The following is a 16,705-nucleotide window of genomic DNA, read 5'->3' on the forward strand; positions in this document are numbered from 1 at the left end:
TGCAATCTTTCCCCTGTATTGTTATTTATCATGTTTCACCCAATAGAACCACTAATGAATTAGAAATCCAAGCCTAGAAATTGCCCTTAATGCATTGTTGCTTAAGATTTTTATTGGCTGATGTAACCATTTTTTATTAGTGGAGTACTGAGGAATTGGAATCCTATATAGACTCATCAACAGTAATGCTGCTAAATGCCTGGTGTCAGCTGTGGCTCAGTCCATAGCACCCTCGCCTTTGAATCAGAGGGTTGTGGGTTCATGTCCCACTCCCGGAAACCAAGAATTATGATTGTACTTGGAAGAGCTGCAATCTGTAACTGTTGATAACTGGAAAGAGTTTCAAAGATGGAACCAGGTACTTAAATCTCTTAAACAACATGGCATATCAAATTTCAGCTGCTTGCAGAGCAATTTCCATTGTAAAAAAGGGATACAAGATGCCAAAAGAGAGTGCAGTTTAAGGACCAGTCCCAGAAAGCTGAAACAGAAAGGCTAAGGGAAAAGCAGAACATAATTTATCACTTAGATGGTCAACACTTTCCACAAATAAAGGGTTTAGTCAACATAAAGTGAGACCATTGAGCAAGTGAGTCAGTGCTGGGTACCCACGGGAACTGGACATCTAGACAAAAATGTGTGACTTGTAGAAAATGACCAAGCAAAGTACTCAAAGTTTGGGTCAATAGCAGGAGGTTGCCTAAGTCTGGAGGACCATAGAATATCTAAGAATAAAGGAACATGTTATAGTTGATGGTAAAAGGAGACTTCATTGACTGGAGATGACAGACAATGCAAGCTCAGGACTGAAATAAAAACACAAAATGCTGAAACACAGGTCTGACAGCATCTGTGGAGAGGGAAACAGAGTTAACGTTTTAAGTCTGTATGGCCCTTCTTCAGAGCTAAAGAGAGGTAAAAATGTGATGAAATTTATACTGTTTAAGGGGGTGGAGCAGGTGAAGCTGGAAAGAAGGCCAGCGATAGGTGGGGGCTAAGCAGAAATTGACAAAGATATCATAGATGAAAAGACAAAGGGACTGTTAATAGTAATGGTAAGGGCTAAAGGAAGTGCTGATAGTGGCATAAAGGTAAGAAAGCAGAATGCGTTAATAGTAGTACAAGGGTAAGCACTCTAAGAAAGAACAACATAGAACAAGTAACAGATGGCCCTTTTGGGGTGGGTGGGGGGTATATATGTGCAGAAGTCATTGAAGATGGCAGGACAGGTGGCGAGAGCATTTAATAAAGCATGCAGTATCCTGGGCTTTATTAATAGGGACATAGAGTACAAGAGCAAGGAGGTTATGCTGAGTTTAAACAAGTCACTAGTTAGCCTCAGCTGGGGTATTGTGTACAGTTCTGGGTGCCACACTATAGGAAGGATGTGAACGCATTGAAGAGAAGTGCAGAAGAAGTTTACAAGAATGGTTCCAGGGATGAGAAACTTTGGTTATGTAGACAGATTGGAGAAGTTGGGAATGTTCTCCTTGGAGAGGAGAAGGCTAAGAGTAGATTTGATAGAGGTGTTCAAAATCATGATGGGGCTGAACAGAGTAGATAGGGAGAAACTGTTCCCGCTCATAAAAGGATCAAGAATGAGGGGGCACAGATTTAAAGTGATTTGCAAAAGAACCAAATGTGACTTGAGGAAAAACTTTTTCACACAACGAGTGGTTCGGGTCTGGAATGCACTGCCTGGAAGTGTGGTGGAGGCAGGTTCAATCGAGGCATTCAAGAGGCCATTGGATGATTATTTGAATAGACATAATGTGCAGGGGTATGGGGAAAAGCAGGAGAATGACACTAAGTCAGAATGCTCATTTGGAACCAGTGCAGACATGATGGGCCAAATGGTCTCCTTCTGCGCCATTAAAATTCTGTGATTCTGAGAACAAATGGGATTTTTGGAGATTTAAGGAACAAGAGGCCTCGCTGGTGAAAATTGGATCTGGATGAGTGTAAGTATTTTCAAAGGGCACTAGAAGTTATGAACTAGTGTCGCAGGGAGAAGTGAGCCTGCTGGAGAGCTGGGAATCACATAGGAATGCTTCCTGCAATGCTCTACATCTGCCAGAAGAGCGGCACACAGCAAAAGGGGTTGTAAGACGTATCATAATTGCATTAGTTAGGAAATGTGAAAGTACCTTTCTCTTTAGTTTGCTGTATTAGTTGTCTGTTAAGTAATATTTAATCTATGTTTATTTTAATTTGTCTGTTGCAGTAAAGAACTTAAAACGTGAGATCTTGTCCATCGACGAATTTCCATGGGAAATCGGTTATCGGTCTCCACGGGGATCGTAACAAACGTTAAATTCCATTTTTTACATAGTTTAGAGATTGCTTTTTTATCATTTGATCTATTTGTCCAGGAAAACTGCAAATCAATCTCCTCACAATAGTTCAGGAGAACCTCTGCAAGACAGTCCCCAACCCACCTATTCTGATCAATGCTAATATCTGAAGTGCTGCTTCAAGAATGTCACTCTCGTGTCCTATGATGATTCTGGTTCTCCTATCTACTTCATTGCATATTGAAAGGGTGAGGGCTTGCAGTCTCCCCTCACACATATGCACACTGTAGGAGTATAAAGGTGGTATAAAATGTTGTCACTATCCATGATTGCATTGAGAAACCAGTGCTGGCACAGGCACGATGAGCCAAATGCCTCCTTGTGTGCTGTTCCATCCTATTATTCTAAGAATCCTCCAAGCACCACATCAGTGATTCCCACTTAAGCAACGGTAGTAACCAAAATGACTTGAAAGGAATGTATCATGTGAACTTCCAAGATAGCATGCACTGACATTCATCATATTGTATGGTGGTCACACATCAGTTGCACCTTGATGGAGCAAAATCACTTCTGCTTAAGCCATTGCATTACATATAGGGAAATAAATAGTAATGTAGGTTCAGTTAGTGATAATTCAAATATATATTCCTGTCTTGTTGATGCATCTGCTTCATATGCAACTGGATGTTAACATTAACACAGTGGAATAAGGTATCAGTAAATTCAATGATTTGCAGGGTGTAAACTATGAAATCCACTATGCTTGCTGGTCATCTTGCATCAGGTCCATCACTAGCCTCCTATTCAACATAGCCATGCATCAGCTTAGTTTAGTTAGTAGGACTTCTATCTCTGAATCAGAAAGTAGTAGTACAGTGCAATACTGAGGATGTGCTACATTGCTACAGGTTAAATATCCCATTGGCACTATTTGCAAAAGAGCAAGCAATTCTCCTGATATCCTAGCCTGCATCCTTCCACAGCCAAATCCACAAAAGCAGTTGAATAGGTCATTTTTATCATTGCTCATGGGGTCTTACTATGCATAACATGATTGCTGCATGTATCAACCTAATAATCACTGGACTTTAAAGTTGTTCACTGTACATGAAACATCTGGAGATATGATAAGGCACTATAAAAATGCAAGTCTTCCTTTATGAGCCTCCTGAGGGAATGTTCCTCAGTGAGACTCAAAAAGTTCTACTTCCCTGTGTACATGGGGTATCTGTGGGACCTACATGTGCGAGTTCAGTGGCTCCCTTAACTTGCTGACCACCCTGTGCTGTTCTTTCTGCTTTCCTTCATCACTTGGTGTACTAACTCATCTTGTAACTGTACCAATTCTTATCCTGTGCCAAGCAAACGTAAGTTATTAGGCAATCCCTAAATTGGTGCAAATGCTATAACTGGCACAAAGACACATCCCTGTGATGCTACAATGCTTTTTTGAAATGTTACAGCACAATGTCTGCAAACTGACAGGTACAAGAATTTAGGCAGATATTCCCTTAAATGGAAATGATCAGCCTCTCTGCACACCATATTGCACCGACTGGGCAATATTATTGAATGTAATACACTGTGAAGAATTTTAAGCGCAGCAATAAATAAAAACTAGAGCGGTTGCTCAGAAACAAAATTACTGGGCATTACTACACAATTAGTGTACATGATAAGTATAAGGTGCAGAGTAACTTCGAGGCTTTAGACTCAGCTATTGATGTTCCTGCCAATATATATTGATACCTATTGATGTTAAGAAGACAAAACATAACTTGGAAAAAATAAAATCTTAGTCGTAGTCTGCATACCATGCTAAACCTATTTTTAGCTAATGAAATTAGTTCCTGGTCACCAGGTGCACAAATATTTAACCCAATAGGCAGTAGTCTCTTCAATGCTGCAACAATGAGTGAAGTTTGAAGAGAATAGCGGTCTCCTTTCCTCTTTGACTTCTTCCTCTCTTGATCAGACACACCTCCCTGTGGATAACATAAGAAGAAAAATAGTTGTCATTGTTAACGCTTGCTTGTTTGAAAGAGAAAATTGTTGCTGTTATCATATTTTTCAAAAGATCAGTGCCTTAAGGCAGCTGAAGATTCTGCCACCATTTGTGGAGCAGAAGTAGGGAGCTGCACCAAAGGACCAGGAATTATGAGGATGGATGACTGAAGGAGATTACAGAAGTAGAATGGAGCCATGGAGAAAGGTGGAGAAAAAACCAGATTCCCTATTTATCGCCAGTTGATGCCAAATTACGAGTATCTTCACACAGTATGGCCACTTCATATAAGGACAGCCTGAATTTGTTTCACATAGAACTCTTAGAGACAGGAGATTTCCAATCCACTGGGCTGCAATGGATTTGAGCCCAGATCAGGGCACTCATTAGGTAACAATAAGCAAATAATTCACCTAGTTTAATATTAAACATGGTATCGCAGAATACAAGTAAAATTAAGCATCTGTCAGGTTTAATTGAATGTTTACTAATCCTCTCAAGGTGAAGTCAGCAAAACTGCTCAGTTGAATTAATGTCTACTCAATACATGCACAAATAAAATATGAAAAATTTAAACTACTGTGGCTTTAAATCCAATGCAACTCCAAATAACAGAAATTTGTTCTAAAACATATGGCACTATCGCTCAAAATAATTCACAACAAATTTGGAACCTTTGACATCTTGGACTTTGTATCAGTGATGAGGAAAGACATGTTGTTGATTTCATTCTGTATCACAAAGTTCTGCTCTTCTCTTTTAAAATTCTGAAAAATATATATTGACAGTAAGTGAGACTGAAAACACATAACACACAAATCGTTGTTTTAGTAAAAATTCTAAAAGGTTGGCCTCATAGTTGCATATTGTGCTCACGTGAGATTTTGCCCAGTAAATAAATACTTCAGCCACCATGCGGAAAAGTTCTTCTGCTTCAGGATTCGGTTCTTTGAGCCATTTTGCACTGAAATGAAAGAAAAAGACACTTTGTGGGCATGCCGTGGAGCTGTAATTCATTTCCATATTTGCATGACAATCGAGGCTGAAACCCCAGCTTGGAAAGGAGAAATGTTTGAAGGTGCGGTTGGTTTGGAAAGTCCCATAATATCCATTCATTCAAGTTAATGGGTGGAAAAGTGGGTTTGCTATATCGCGGCTAGTCGCAGAAGCGGCCAGTCGAAAGATTCGCAGTGTTAATAAGTTACTGCAGTAAAAGGGACGTAACTAAAAATGAACGAAACCCGGATCAACGCTCCCTGTGAGCACTGCTACTCGCCAGGAGTAGCCAGTCAGGAAACTAACACTGTTGTATGTTCAAAGTTAAGATTATTCTTTTGATTGATTGATTATTGGTTAAAAGACCTGCACGTACACACTGTATACAATGTACAGTGAACTCCTGCCAGTCGTGGGGGTTACGTTCCTGCAATATCTCGCAAATGGCGAAATCGTGAAGGGGGAGCATGTTTCTGAATGGGATTCAATTAGATCTGTTCCAGCCATGCGACAGCAGTGCTGGACTCTCCAGCAAAAAATGTGGTGCAGTACCTGTACAGGACAGACGATGGAGCCTCTGAGCATAGTGTCATCACTTGGCAAGAGATTACCAAAGCGTGCAATGTGCATGGATTCTTTGAATTCTTTCGAAAGGGTTAGTTAAGAATTACAGGGATGGAAAAACTAGAGTACAGGTTTATAGGCACAGAGCTAGTGGAGATTTAAAATTGAATAGAGCCATTATTGTAGCTCTGGACACTCCATCATGGCTGCTGTCTTCCCAGGAAAACCGCGGATAAGCGAGCATTGCTCACACGATGGGCAATGCTGTCTACAAAGTAAAAAGCACGGGTAATTGAATCCGCGAACAAGGAAGTTGCAAACGGCGGGGCTTTACTGTATACCAGTATTTCCTCAAGGCTACTCCTGCTCCACTGCCATTACTTCACCAGAGGTGCAGCAAGACAGATAAAGGACATTTCCACTGCACTTCTAGCAAAGTTACGGCGATGGAGTGGGAGCAGTGCTGGGTAAATTGTGGGATAACGTAAACAGTTCCAGGACAACAGACATGAATATTGCAAGCAGCATGCATTAAAAAGCGTTTAACAGTACATGCCTCATATCTACGTAAAAATATACTTTTCATAATAGTTCCATTTCTTTCCAACATTTGGCCTAAGGTAGTTACAATAGTGAACACGACATCGATCATGGCCCTTCACTGTTTGTAGCTTCTGATTCAATGTGGGAGATTTCCCTATGGTGGGTCATTGTCACATTTTAAAAAAGTGCAGGGGCTGGTGGATGAACGCTCTATGATAACATCATCACAATGACATCACGCCCAACAATGTTTGCCATGGTTTGGGTCATTAGGCTGTTTCTTTGTAAATGAATGAAAATGTTTTTCCAGACACTTGCTCATGAAGGCAGTACTCCTTTAACAACAGGTACACCCTTAAATCAGTGTGTTCTTAAAGATTTAAAAATATATTACCGGTTATAATCCACAAATCTAATCAGTAGCGGGTAGAAAGCATAAAGATCCCGGGCCAGCACAGTAAATTCATCCAGAATTAGCAGCTCAGCCTCAGACATGTCTCCTCTGCCCTCTGATTTAAGGTGTTCCTCTTCCACCACCACTGTGGCCACTTTCTTTTTCAGCTTCTCCATTAGGGGCAGGAAGTGTGTTTTGAGTAGCTGTGGTTTCACTTTGCTGATAATTGGCTGTGAGAACACTGTCAGAAGCAAAACATTGGATTACAGCTTTTGACAGGACAGGTGGAATCAGACTCAAGAGTAACTTTTGAAAGGGAATTGGATAAATACTTGAAGTGAAAATATTTGCAGGGCTATGGGAACACCGCAAGGGAGCGGGACTATTTGGATAGAACAAAGAAAGAAAGAACAAAGAAAAGTACAGCACAGGAACAGGCCCTTCGGCCCTCCAAGCCTGCGCCGATCATATTGCCCGTCAACTAAAACATTTTGCACTTCCGGGGTCTGTATCCCTCTATTCCCATCCTATTCATGTATTTGTCAAGCTGCCTCTTAAACACCACTATCGTACCTGCTTCCACCACCTCCTCTGGCAGCGAATTCCAGACACTCACTACCCTCTGCGTAAAAAACTTGCCCCGCACATCTCCTCTATAGTTTTCTCCTCTCATCTTAAATCTATGTCCCCTAGTAATTGACTCTTCCACGCTGGGAAAAAGCTTCTGACTATCTACTCTGTCCATGCCACTCATAATTTTGTAAACTTCTATCAAGTCGCCCCTCAATCTCTGTCGCTCTAGTGAGAACAATCCGAGTTTCTCCAACCTCTCCTCATAATTAATAACCTCCAGAACAGGCAGCATCCTGGTAAACCTCTTCTGCACCCTCTCCAACGCCTCCATATCCTTCTGGTAATGTGGTGACCAGAATTGCATGCAATATTCCAAGTGTGGCCTAACCAAGGTTCTATACAGCTGCAGCATGACTTCCCAGCTTTTATACTCAATACCCCTGCCAATGAAGGCAAGCATGCCATATGCCTTCCTGACTACCTTATCCACCTGCATTGCCACTTTCAGTGACCTGTGGACCTGTACACCCAGATCCCTCTGCCCGTCAATGCACTTAAGGGTTCTGCCATTTACTGTATAATTCCTGCCTGTATTAGACCTTCCAAAATACATTACCTCGCATTTGTCCGGATTAAACTCCATCTGCCATTTCTCCGCCCAAGTCTCCAACCGATCTATATCCCGTTGTATCCTTTGACAATCCTCTTCACTATCTGCAACTCCTCCAACCTTGGTGTCGTCTGCAAACTTACTAATTAGCCCAGTTACATTTTCCTCCAAATCATTTATGTATACTACTAATAGCAAAGGTCCCAGCACTGATCCCTGCGGAACACCACTAGTCACAGCTCTCCATTCAGAAAAGCACCCTTCCACTGCTACCCTCTGTCTTCTATGACCAAGCCAATTCTGTATAGGTCTACCAAAGAGCCAGCACAAGCATGATGGGCCAAATAACATCCTTCTGTGTTGTATCATACCATACTATAACCACCCAGAGAGCAAACTCCAACTTCTTTAACAACTCGCGTACTGAGAGTAGAGCTATGATTATCATTCAATACGCAGTGATTCACTTGACACTCCTTCAGTATAGAAACCTTCATGCAGTAAACTGTAAGAACTAGTTACATGTAACACGCCTCAAGTGAGATGAGACATTAGAGGAAACTTCCCCTTCTCCATGGAGTAGTGGAGTTTGGAACAGATTCCAGCAAAAACAACTAAGTTAACTCATCCACGTGGGGAATAATGAAGAGTCTATTGCAGTAATTCTTTTTGCATTCTTGGCTTACTGCACAAACTCTAATTGTTTCATCAATCAAATTGAATATTTCCATTTTAGAAAATCTGGCAGTCCTTGTAACTAATTTCTTCAAGTAAACAATAAGAATGGTGCATTCTGAACAGCAGATAAGCACTATTAATTATACATCGCAGCCCAAACATCAATTTTATATCTGACCAGTGGAGAAGAAAAACACTGCATTACTATAAATGAAGGCTACTTGAACAAATGCAAATGTTTACCCTGTGGGATGCAAGGAATATCCACAGTTAGCAAAACAAATTCTGCCAGTAAAGAATAAAGTGCTCTTTAATTGTGACATCTTTTTATTTATATGGTCAAATCTCTAAACGCATGGCCTCAAGTTTCCCCGCGCCCCACTGGGAGTGCCAACTAGAAAATTATGGATGGCTTCCCAGGATTTTCCACCGATTCAGTAGGCGTGCCAAAAATCTCGAGGAGTATTGCGGGAATTTCCTGATTTTCATATCCCAACTGGCAAACAGTCTGATAATGTGAAACATTCATTAAATGTACTGATCAGCAATAGCAGTACCTGCTAATCTCTTCATCCAAGCTCCTTCATCAATGCCTAAGTTGTTAGATATAATCTTCAGAATGTTGCCCAGGAGGGTGTTCATGTGTTCAGAGGTTAGAGCAGTGCAGCACTGCTCTGCCTTTTCAGGGTTATTTTCCGGCCCATGTTCCCACCAATGAGACATGTAGCTGCACAGCATAGGCAAAATGACTTCCATCACATGGGGCATCTGAGTGTAGCGTATCCCAGATTCCGCCAGCTCCATGATCTCTTCCAGCAAACTTTCCAGGGAAGGAATATTGGGACACAAACCTTCCACTTTGGCTGGCAGCTTCAGAGCTAAGGGATAAGGAACAATTTTAAGACCACAAAAAAAGATTAGCAGTACCCCAAACAATGACATATTGTATTTTTAAACTATTTATCCCAAGGCCTAGCTTTTTGATAGGCAAGCCAATATATGACTTGAAGAAGCTTTGGCTTTTTTAGTGCAATTTTTCACTTCCTTAACAAAATATGCTCCAACAAAAATCTTGATAATGATGGTCAACAACTTTTTGACCATCTCTAATACAGCTTCCAATTGGTCGAGGCCACTCAACACATTAGATGGCACAACAATAGCATGTAGACAGAGACAACTATGGTGAGGTGTATAATTTTCTCAGGGTGGCAGAAGTCCTATCACTGGGGGTCTTCCTCCTCACTGTCAATATGGCATGGCAGCAGGAAGACATTGGACTCCCCTCCCGACACCTTCCTATGCAATTTTGCCAGCTCCTCCACCTCGCATTCCATCCACAAAGGCCTGGAAAAACCATCCCACTGTGGTTGCTGAATTTATTCTATACTAATTAGAGTAAACCTAACAATTTACCTGCACCTACTGTATGCCACAATAGTTCTGGTAAGATACTTCCAACCTTTGTTTGTATAAAGCATGTTAGTTTGCAACATAAAGTGAGCATACACCTGCACATTTACTACAGTAATAGCAAAATAAGATCACAAGGGATCCTGGCTCACAATAGCAATCTTAAAAATAATAGCTTATATCCAAAAGCTCCGGTTTTAACTCACGATGAGAACTTTTTGTTCTATACATTCATGGGATGTGGGCTTCACTGGCTGGGCCAGCATTTATTGCCCATCCCTAGTTGCGCTTGAGAAGGTGGTGGTGAGCTGCCATCTTGAACCACTGCAGTCCGGTGTAGGTACACCCACAGTGCTGTTAGGGAGGGAGTTCCAGGGTTTTGACCCAGCGATGGATGAAGGCCAAGATGTGCATCAAACCATTCTGGATCTTGGCAGTGTGCAGCCCAGAAGATTTTGACTCCCGAGACTCATCTGTACCCCTTCTGAATCCAGTGGGAAGTCAAAAAAATGTACAATCTTGATCTGCTTCTGGCATCAAATCAATTTTAGTTGCCTGCCCAATTTATGCCAGGCAACTAGGGTTAAAATTAACCCTTTAGAGACAATGAGGGCATTGGTGCTCCAAACCAGGCACAATTTTAACAGTGCGCAGCAACAGTGTCCTGGAATGGAGAGAGACCCAAAGATCAAATTAAACATTTCCTCTGGCCTCATTGTCATATTTCAAATGAACTGCTGGTACCAATTATTCTCTCCTTATAGAGGAAGCATCAAAGCCTGTGTTCAGTTGCTTCCTTTAAATACACTGAAAGGGTCATTTAATTGTCGTGTTCTTCTGTTTATTGCAAACATCTCAATAATACAAAGATTGATACACAATGTGAGTTCTTTACTTGAAGATAAGACTATCTACATACAATGGTAACTGGGAGGCTATGTACACATGTCTGGCCTGTAGGACTGCTGCTCTCTTTTGTCTACAGAGCACATGGGGTTATACATCACATCCTGTCTTGTGGTGGATAGTGTATACGGCAGTTTAAGATACACTCCTTAAAGGTACATCACAACATTAGTGGGATTTGTTCCATAAGCGTTACTGTCTGCACCCAGGTCCTACCGTTATGCGGCACAATATAGTGGAGCTTTGAAGAATTGTATCAACACATTTGTTGGCTTTTAAAGGTCACACTGGATCAAACGAATGAATGGCCAGGAACAAAAGCTGTACAGAGGGTTACTGTACCTGCTAGATCTTTCGGTGTCTTAGTGTTGTAGCTTGAGAATGGATTGTGCTTATTTGAGTCAGTTTCTAAGAAAGCGACTGGAAAGGCCCCAGCAAATGCTGCCAGACATTCCCCCAGTGCTGGTCGCTGCCTGCAGGTGAAAAATTACACAAACAGCAATAAAATTAATAGAGAATCCTAAGGAAACAGCATCCTCGGTCTGCAAATTGAGTATCGAAAGGATGTTGATTAGGTGTTAAGTTCTAGAATTCCCTCTTTAAGCTTCTTCAACTCTCTATCTCTTTCTCTCTTCCTTTAAAATCTTTGAAATCTACCACTTTGACCAGGTTTTTGGTCACTTATCTTAATATATCTTTCTTTTGACTCAGTGTCAAATTTTGGCTCTGCCTCGGTGAAGCTGCTTGGGGCATCCTAACGTGTTAAATGCAGGTATTTATTGTTGAAATCATTATCTTCTCACGGCTATATGTACTAAACCAAACTAAGATGGAAATTAAGCAAAGGGAAACAGTTACATTCAGATAACACCTTATCACATTTTGAGAAACAATAAATTTTTTTTTTTGTAGAGACTGCCATACCATCCAACTTGGTTTCAATAGGGGCCGATATTTCAGGTGAGTTAGTGCGGTAAAGGCCAGAGAAACATAGATATCTCTTAAAAGGGTAAAAATAAATAAATTTGTAATTTTTTTATTACACCAGGATATCTGGGTTGGCTCTTGTTCTCATAAAGGGTCATGTTAACTTTTAGAAATTTTCCATTTTAAAAGCAATGCTCCTCTGGGCACCTCAAAGGAAGCTTTTTGTGCATGAATGGGCTGCGTTTCTGGCATTACAACAATGACTACACTACAACAGAAATTCATTGGCGGTAAACTGCTTTGGGACTTCCTGAAGTCACGAAAGGTGCTATGTGTTGTTAGCCGTGGGTCAGGTGTCAGCACTCTAGCCTCTAAGTCACAAGGTTCCAGGTTCAATTCCCACTCCACGGCTTGAGCGCAAAAATCAAGGCTGACACACCATTACAGTACTGAGGGACTGCTGCACTGTTAGAGGTGGTCTTTCCGATTACGTGTTAAAGCAAGGCCCCATCTGCCTGCTCAGGTGGATATAAAAGATCCCATGACACTACTTTGAAGAAGAGCAGGGAGTTATCCCTGGTGTCTTGGCCAATTTTTATAATCAACATCATGAAAGAACAGATTATTGATTGGGTCATTATCAAATTACTGTTTGAGACAGTTTGCTGTGCACAAATTGGCTGCTGCATCTCTTACATTACAACAGTGACTACACTTCAAAACCTACTTCATTTAGTGTAAAGCGCTTTGAGATGTCCGGTGGTTGTGGATGGAAGTCTTTTGTTTCTTCTTTTTATATAAATGTGTATTTCTTTTATTATTTACAATTTACATATTTAGGATAGTAAATTATTCTTAAATGATGTTCCTCATTACTTTTTTGGTGTTACTTTTCAATAGTTGAAATGCCATTGACCATATAAACTCAAAGCATTCCCATTACAGAATGTAGGACTTTGCAATATTGCAGGTAATATCTTTGAGGAAGAATTCTTAGAAACTTTACTATCTTTACTTTATTGCTAGAAACTCTACTGTCAGTCACCATCAACTGATGCATTCCCCATGGTAATGCCTCTACCAATCAGAGTCCACTTGCCTACCAATCAGCACTCTCTTCTCATACGGCATAAATTTGTTGTCTCCCTTATATTGGTGTTCTTGCGAATTGTCCTGATGAGTGCAAGCTGAAAAGCTTTGACAAAAAAGTCTCTTTTTTTCAGAAAAACTTTACTATCGTGTGCAAATTACAATGGTATATGTTATCACAATACAAGTAATTCTTAGATACAACTGTCTCATTTTAATATTTTCACTGGCTATTTTCTTACCTTTCTACGTAAATGCTTTTCCCCGTACCCAGTGCATATAAGCTGCTTAATATTCTGTAACCAGAAACTTGTACGTCATCCACTGCAAAAGAAGAGTACCATCAGCACAATATTAATTCTCAGCTTCGTTGTAATAGAAGTTATAACATATTTTCACTCTATCCACTCTCATGAAGTCACAGGTTTATCCGCGGTGCAGATGTCCTGGACTTGCGAGGGCTTGTGCTGTTAACCTGAGAATTTTTTTTTTAAACCGTGTCCAAAACTTTGGTCATAGTTTGTACTGAACGATTCCCACTGTGTTATGGATCTCCACGTCGATGATTTAAAACTGCAGTGCTCCATTGTAGAAGACAGAATCTGAACAGGTCTATCTGAACAAAGTCTGTTTTTCTGGCACCATCAATGTTTGCGCAGCGTAAATTAATTTTAACAGAGCATGCTTTTGCATCAGCACCACATTTCTTTGAGCCTTGAGCTTCACCTATAAGCAGCATCTTCCAGAAAATGACTCCTCACATTCCTTATTTTGAATAAGTGAGGCTCTTTACTTCCTGATGTGTGATAAGTGTGAGCACTAAAACACTACAATATTGAAGAGCAACTGTCTAATATCCTGTTTAGGTTTCCATACTGCTGGTACTTCTTCATATTCTCTCTAATAGCAACATGAGCAATACTGCATAACAAAATGCCTTCACAGTTGTACCTGAGCTGCTGTAAGATTTATAGTCCTTAGGCCCCATTCGTTCTCTGGGTGGTGGTGGTGGTGGTGGTGGGGGAGGGGGTGTGAATTTTGGCTTTTGCCATGTGAGTATTTTGTTGGATTGGTCACTTGCTGCCATTCAAAGAAAAATGGATGACTGCATTTATTGAACCAGGCAACAGAGCATGGATAGATTGATCTGGGGGGCAGATAAGTTCATCCAAAGGACAAAACTGTGCACTACCATACTGCAGAATGGAGGGCAGCCAGGTCAATCTGAATGATGAGGGGTGAACTTCATGGTAGCAACTGATCAGCCTCTAACACGACGTCACTGCCGTGTGTTTCTTGCATACTGCAGATTTTAAACATCCCTGCTAACTCTTATACAGTAGAATACAACATTTACTGTTGATATGCTGAAGGAACCAGGAACTGCTGATATCGTTTTACCTGATAATGCCTTTGCTAAACACACTAAGTTAAGCTGAAGTGTCCTTAATACGGACTGAACACATCCCTCAGCCAACCAGAACAATACATTTCAACATACTACAATTAAAGTTTGCGTTGGAAGAGTATTCTCTTGATGATTGTAGCCAGGCTGGAATCATAGAATGGTTACAGAAGGATGCCATTCAGCTCATTATGTCTGTGCAGGCTTTCTGAATAAGAAATTCACCTAGTGCCACTCCCCTGCCTTTTCCCCATAGCCCTGCAAGTTGTTTTCTTTTCGGATAATGGGCCAATTTCCTTTTGAAAACCTCAATTGAACCTGCCTCCACCACCCTCTCAGGCACTGCATTCCACATCCTAATCACTCACTGTGTGAAAAGGTTTTTCCTCACATTGCCGTTGCTTCTTTTGCCAATTACCTTAAATCCGTGCCCTCTGGTTTGCGATCCTTTCACTGATGGAAACAGTTTCTCCTTTCTCCCTATCTACATCTCATGGCTTTGAATACCTCTATCAAATATCCTCACAGCTTCTCTTCTCCAAGGAAAATAGTCCCAACCTCTCAAATCCGTCTACATAAACTGAAGTTCTTCATCCCTGGAACCGTTCTCCAATTTCTTTTCTGCACCCTCTCTAAAACCTTCAAATCCTTCCTAAAGTGATGTGCCTAGAACTGGATGCAAAACTCCAGTTGAGGCCAAACCAATATTTTATACAGGTTTAATCTAATTTTTTTGTTTGTGTACCCTATGCCCAGGATGCCATTTGCTTTATTAACCATTTTCTCAACATGTCCTGCCACCTTCAATGGTTTATGCACATATACACCGAGGTCCCTGTGCTCCTGCACCCCGTTTAGAATTGTACGCCTTATTTTATATTGCCTCCCCACGTTCTTCCTACCAAAATGGATCACTTCACACTTCTCTGCATTAAATTTCATCTGCCACTTTTCTGCCCATTCCACCAACTTGTCTATGTCCTTTTGATATTCTACACTATCCTCCTCATGGTTCACAATATTTACAAGTTTCGTATCACCCACAAATTTTGAAATTGTGTCCTGTACACCAAGATCCATGCCATTAATATATATCAGGAAGATCAGGGGTACTAACACTGATCCCTAGGGAACTTCACTATAAATCTTCCTCCAGCTCAAAACACTGTCTTTGTTTCCTGCCACTCAGCCAATTTTATATCCATATTGCTACTGTCCCTTTTATTCCATGACCTCTAACTTTACTCACAAGTCTGTTGTGTGGCACTTTATCAAATGCCTTTCGGAAGTCCATGTACACCACATCAACAGCATTACCCTCACCAACCTTCTCTGTCACACCATCAAAAAACACAAGCAAGTTAGTAAAACACAATTTTCTTTAAACAAATCCATGTTGGTTTTCCTTAATTAACCCACATTTGCCCAAGTGAATTAACTTTGCCCTAAAAGTTTCTCAACCACCCAGGTTAAACTGGCTGACCTGTCGTTACTGGGTTTATCTTTACATAATTTCTTTGAATAAGAGTATAGCATTTGCAGTTCTCCATGTACTCTGGCACCACCCAGAAGAAACAAGGAAGATGGCCAGTGCCTCCACAATTTCCACTCTCATTTCCTTCAGTATCCTTGGATGTATCTCATCTGGTCCTGGTGCGTTATCAACTTTAAATGGATACAGCCTATCCAATTATTAGTTTTAAACCCTTCAAGTGTCTGAACTACCTCTTCTTTCACCATGGCCAGGGCAGCATCTTCTTCCTTGGCAAAGACAGATACAAAATATTCATTTAATACCTCAGCTACGTCCTCTTCTTCCATGCTGCAAATCCCATTTTGGTCCCTAATTGGCCCCACTCCTCCTCTTGCCATCCTTTTACTATTTATATGCCTATACAGAAGACTTTCAAATTCAATTTTATGTTAGCTGCCAGTCTCTTCCCATACACTCTCTTTACCTCTAATATTTGCTTTTCAACTTCCCTCTGAACATTCTATATTCTCAATTGTATTATCCTTCTGACATCTGTCATAAGCACACTTTTTCTGCTTGATCTTAATCACTATCTCTTTCGTCATCCAGGGAGCTTGGACTTGTTTACCCTACCTTTCCAGTTGTGGGAATATACCTTGACTGCACTTGAACTCTCTCTTCTTTAAAGGCAGTCCATTGTTCAGTTACAGTTTTGCCTGCTAACCTTTGATTCCAATTTTTCTGGGCCTGATCTGTCCTTACCCCATTAAAGTTAGCTTTCTCCCAGGTAATAATTCTTACTCTGGATTACTCCTTGTCCCTTTCCATAGC

At 40.9% G+C, this 16,705-nt stretch overlaps 1 protein-coding gene across 1 annotated transcript in view; it reads right to left on the reverse strand.

Annotated features, from left to right (window-relative positions):
• Positions 1 to 16,705, reverse strand: part of ryr2a (ryanodine receptor 2a (cardiac)) — a 794,383-nt gene that overhangs the window by 147,741 nt on the left and 629,937 nt on the right. Inside the window, exons 65-71 of the mRNA XM_078557297.1 lie at positions 13,238 to 13,319; positions 11,322 to 11,452; positions 9,218 to 9,538; positions 6,800 to 7,040; positions 5,179 to 5,266; positions 4,977 to 5,069; positions 4,112 to 4,282 (exon numbers count right to left, since the gene is read on the reverse strand). Coding sequence (XP_078413423.1) covers positions 4,112 to 4,282; positions 4,977 to 5,069; positions 5,179 to 5,266; positions 6,800 to 7,040; positions 9,218 to 9,538; positions 11,322 to 11,452; positions 13,238 to 13,319 — 1,127 coding nt within the window. The remainder of the gene's footprint in view (positions 1 to 4,111; positions 4,283 to 4,976; positions 5,070 to 5,178; positions 5,267 to 6,799; positions 7,041 to 9,217; positions 9,539 to 11,321; positions 11,453 to 13,237; positions 13,320 to 16,705) is intronic.

This window comes from Cetorhinus maximus, chromosome 14 (genome assembly GCF_964194155.1).
Source record: "Cetorhinus maximus chromosome 14, sCetMax3.hap1.1, whole genome shotgun sequence".
Lineage (NCBI taxonomy): Eukaryota > Metazoa > Chordata > Chondrichthyes > Lamniformes > Cetorhinidae > Cetorhinus > Cetorhinus maximus.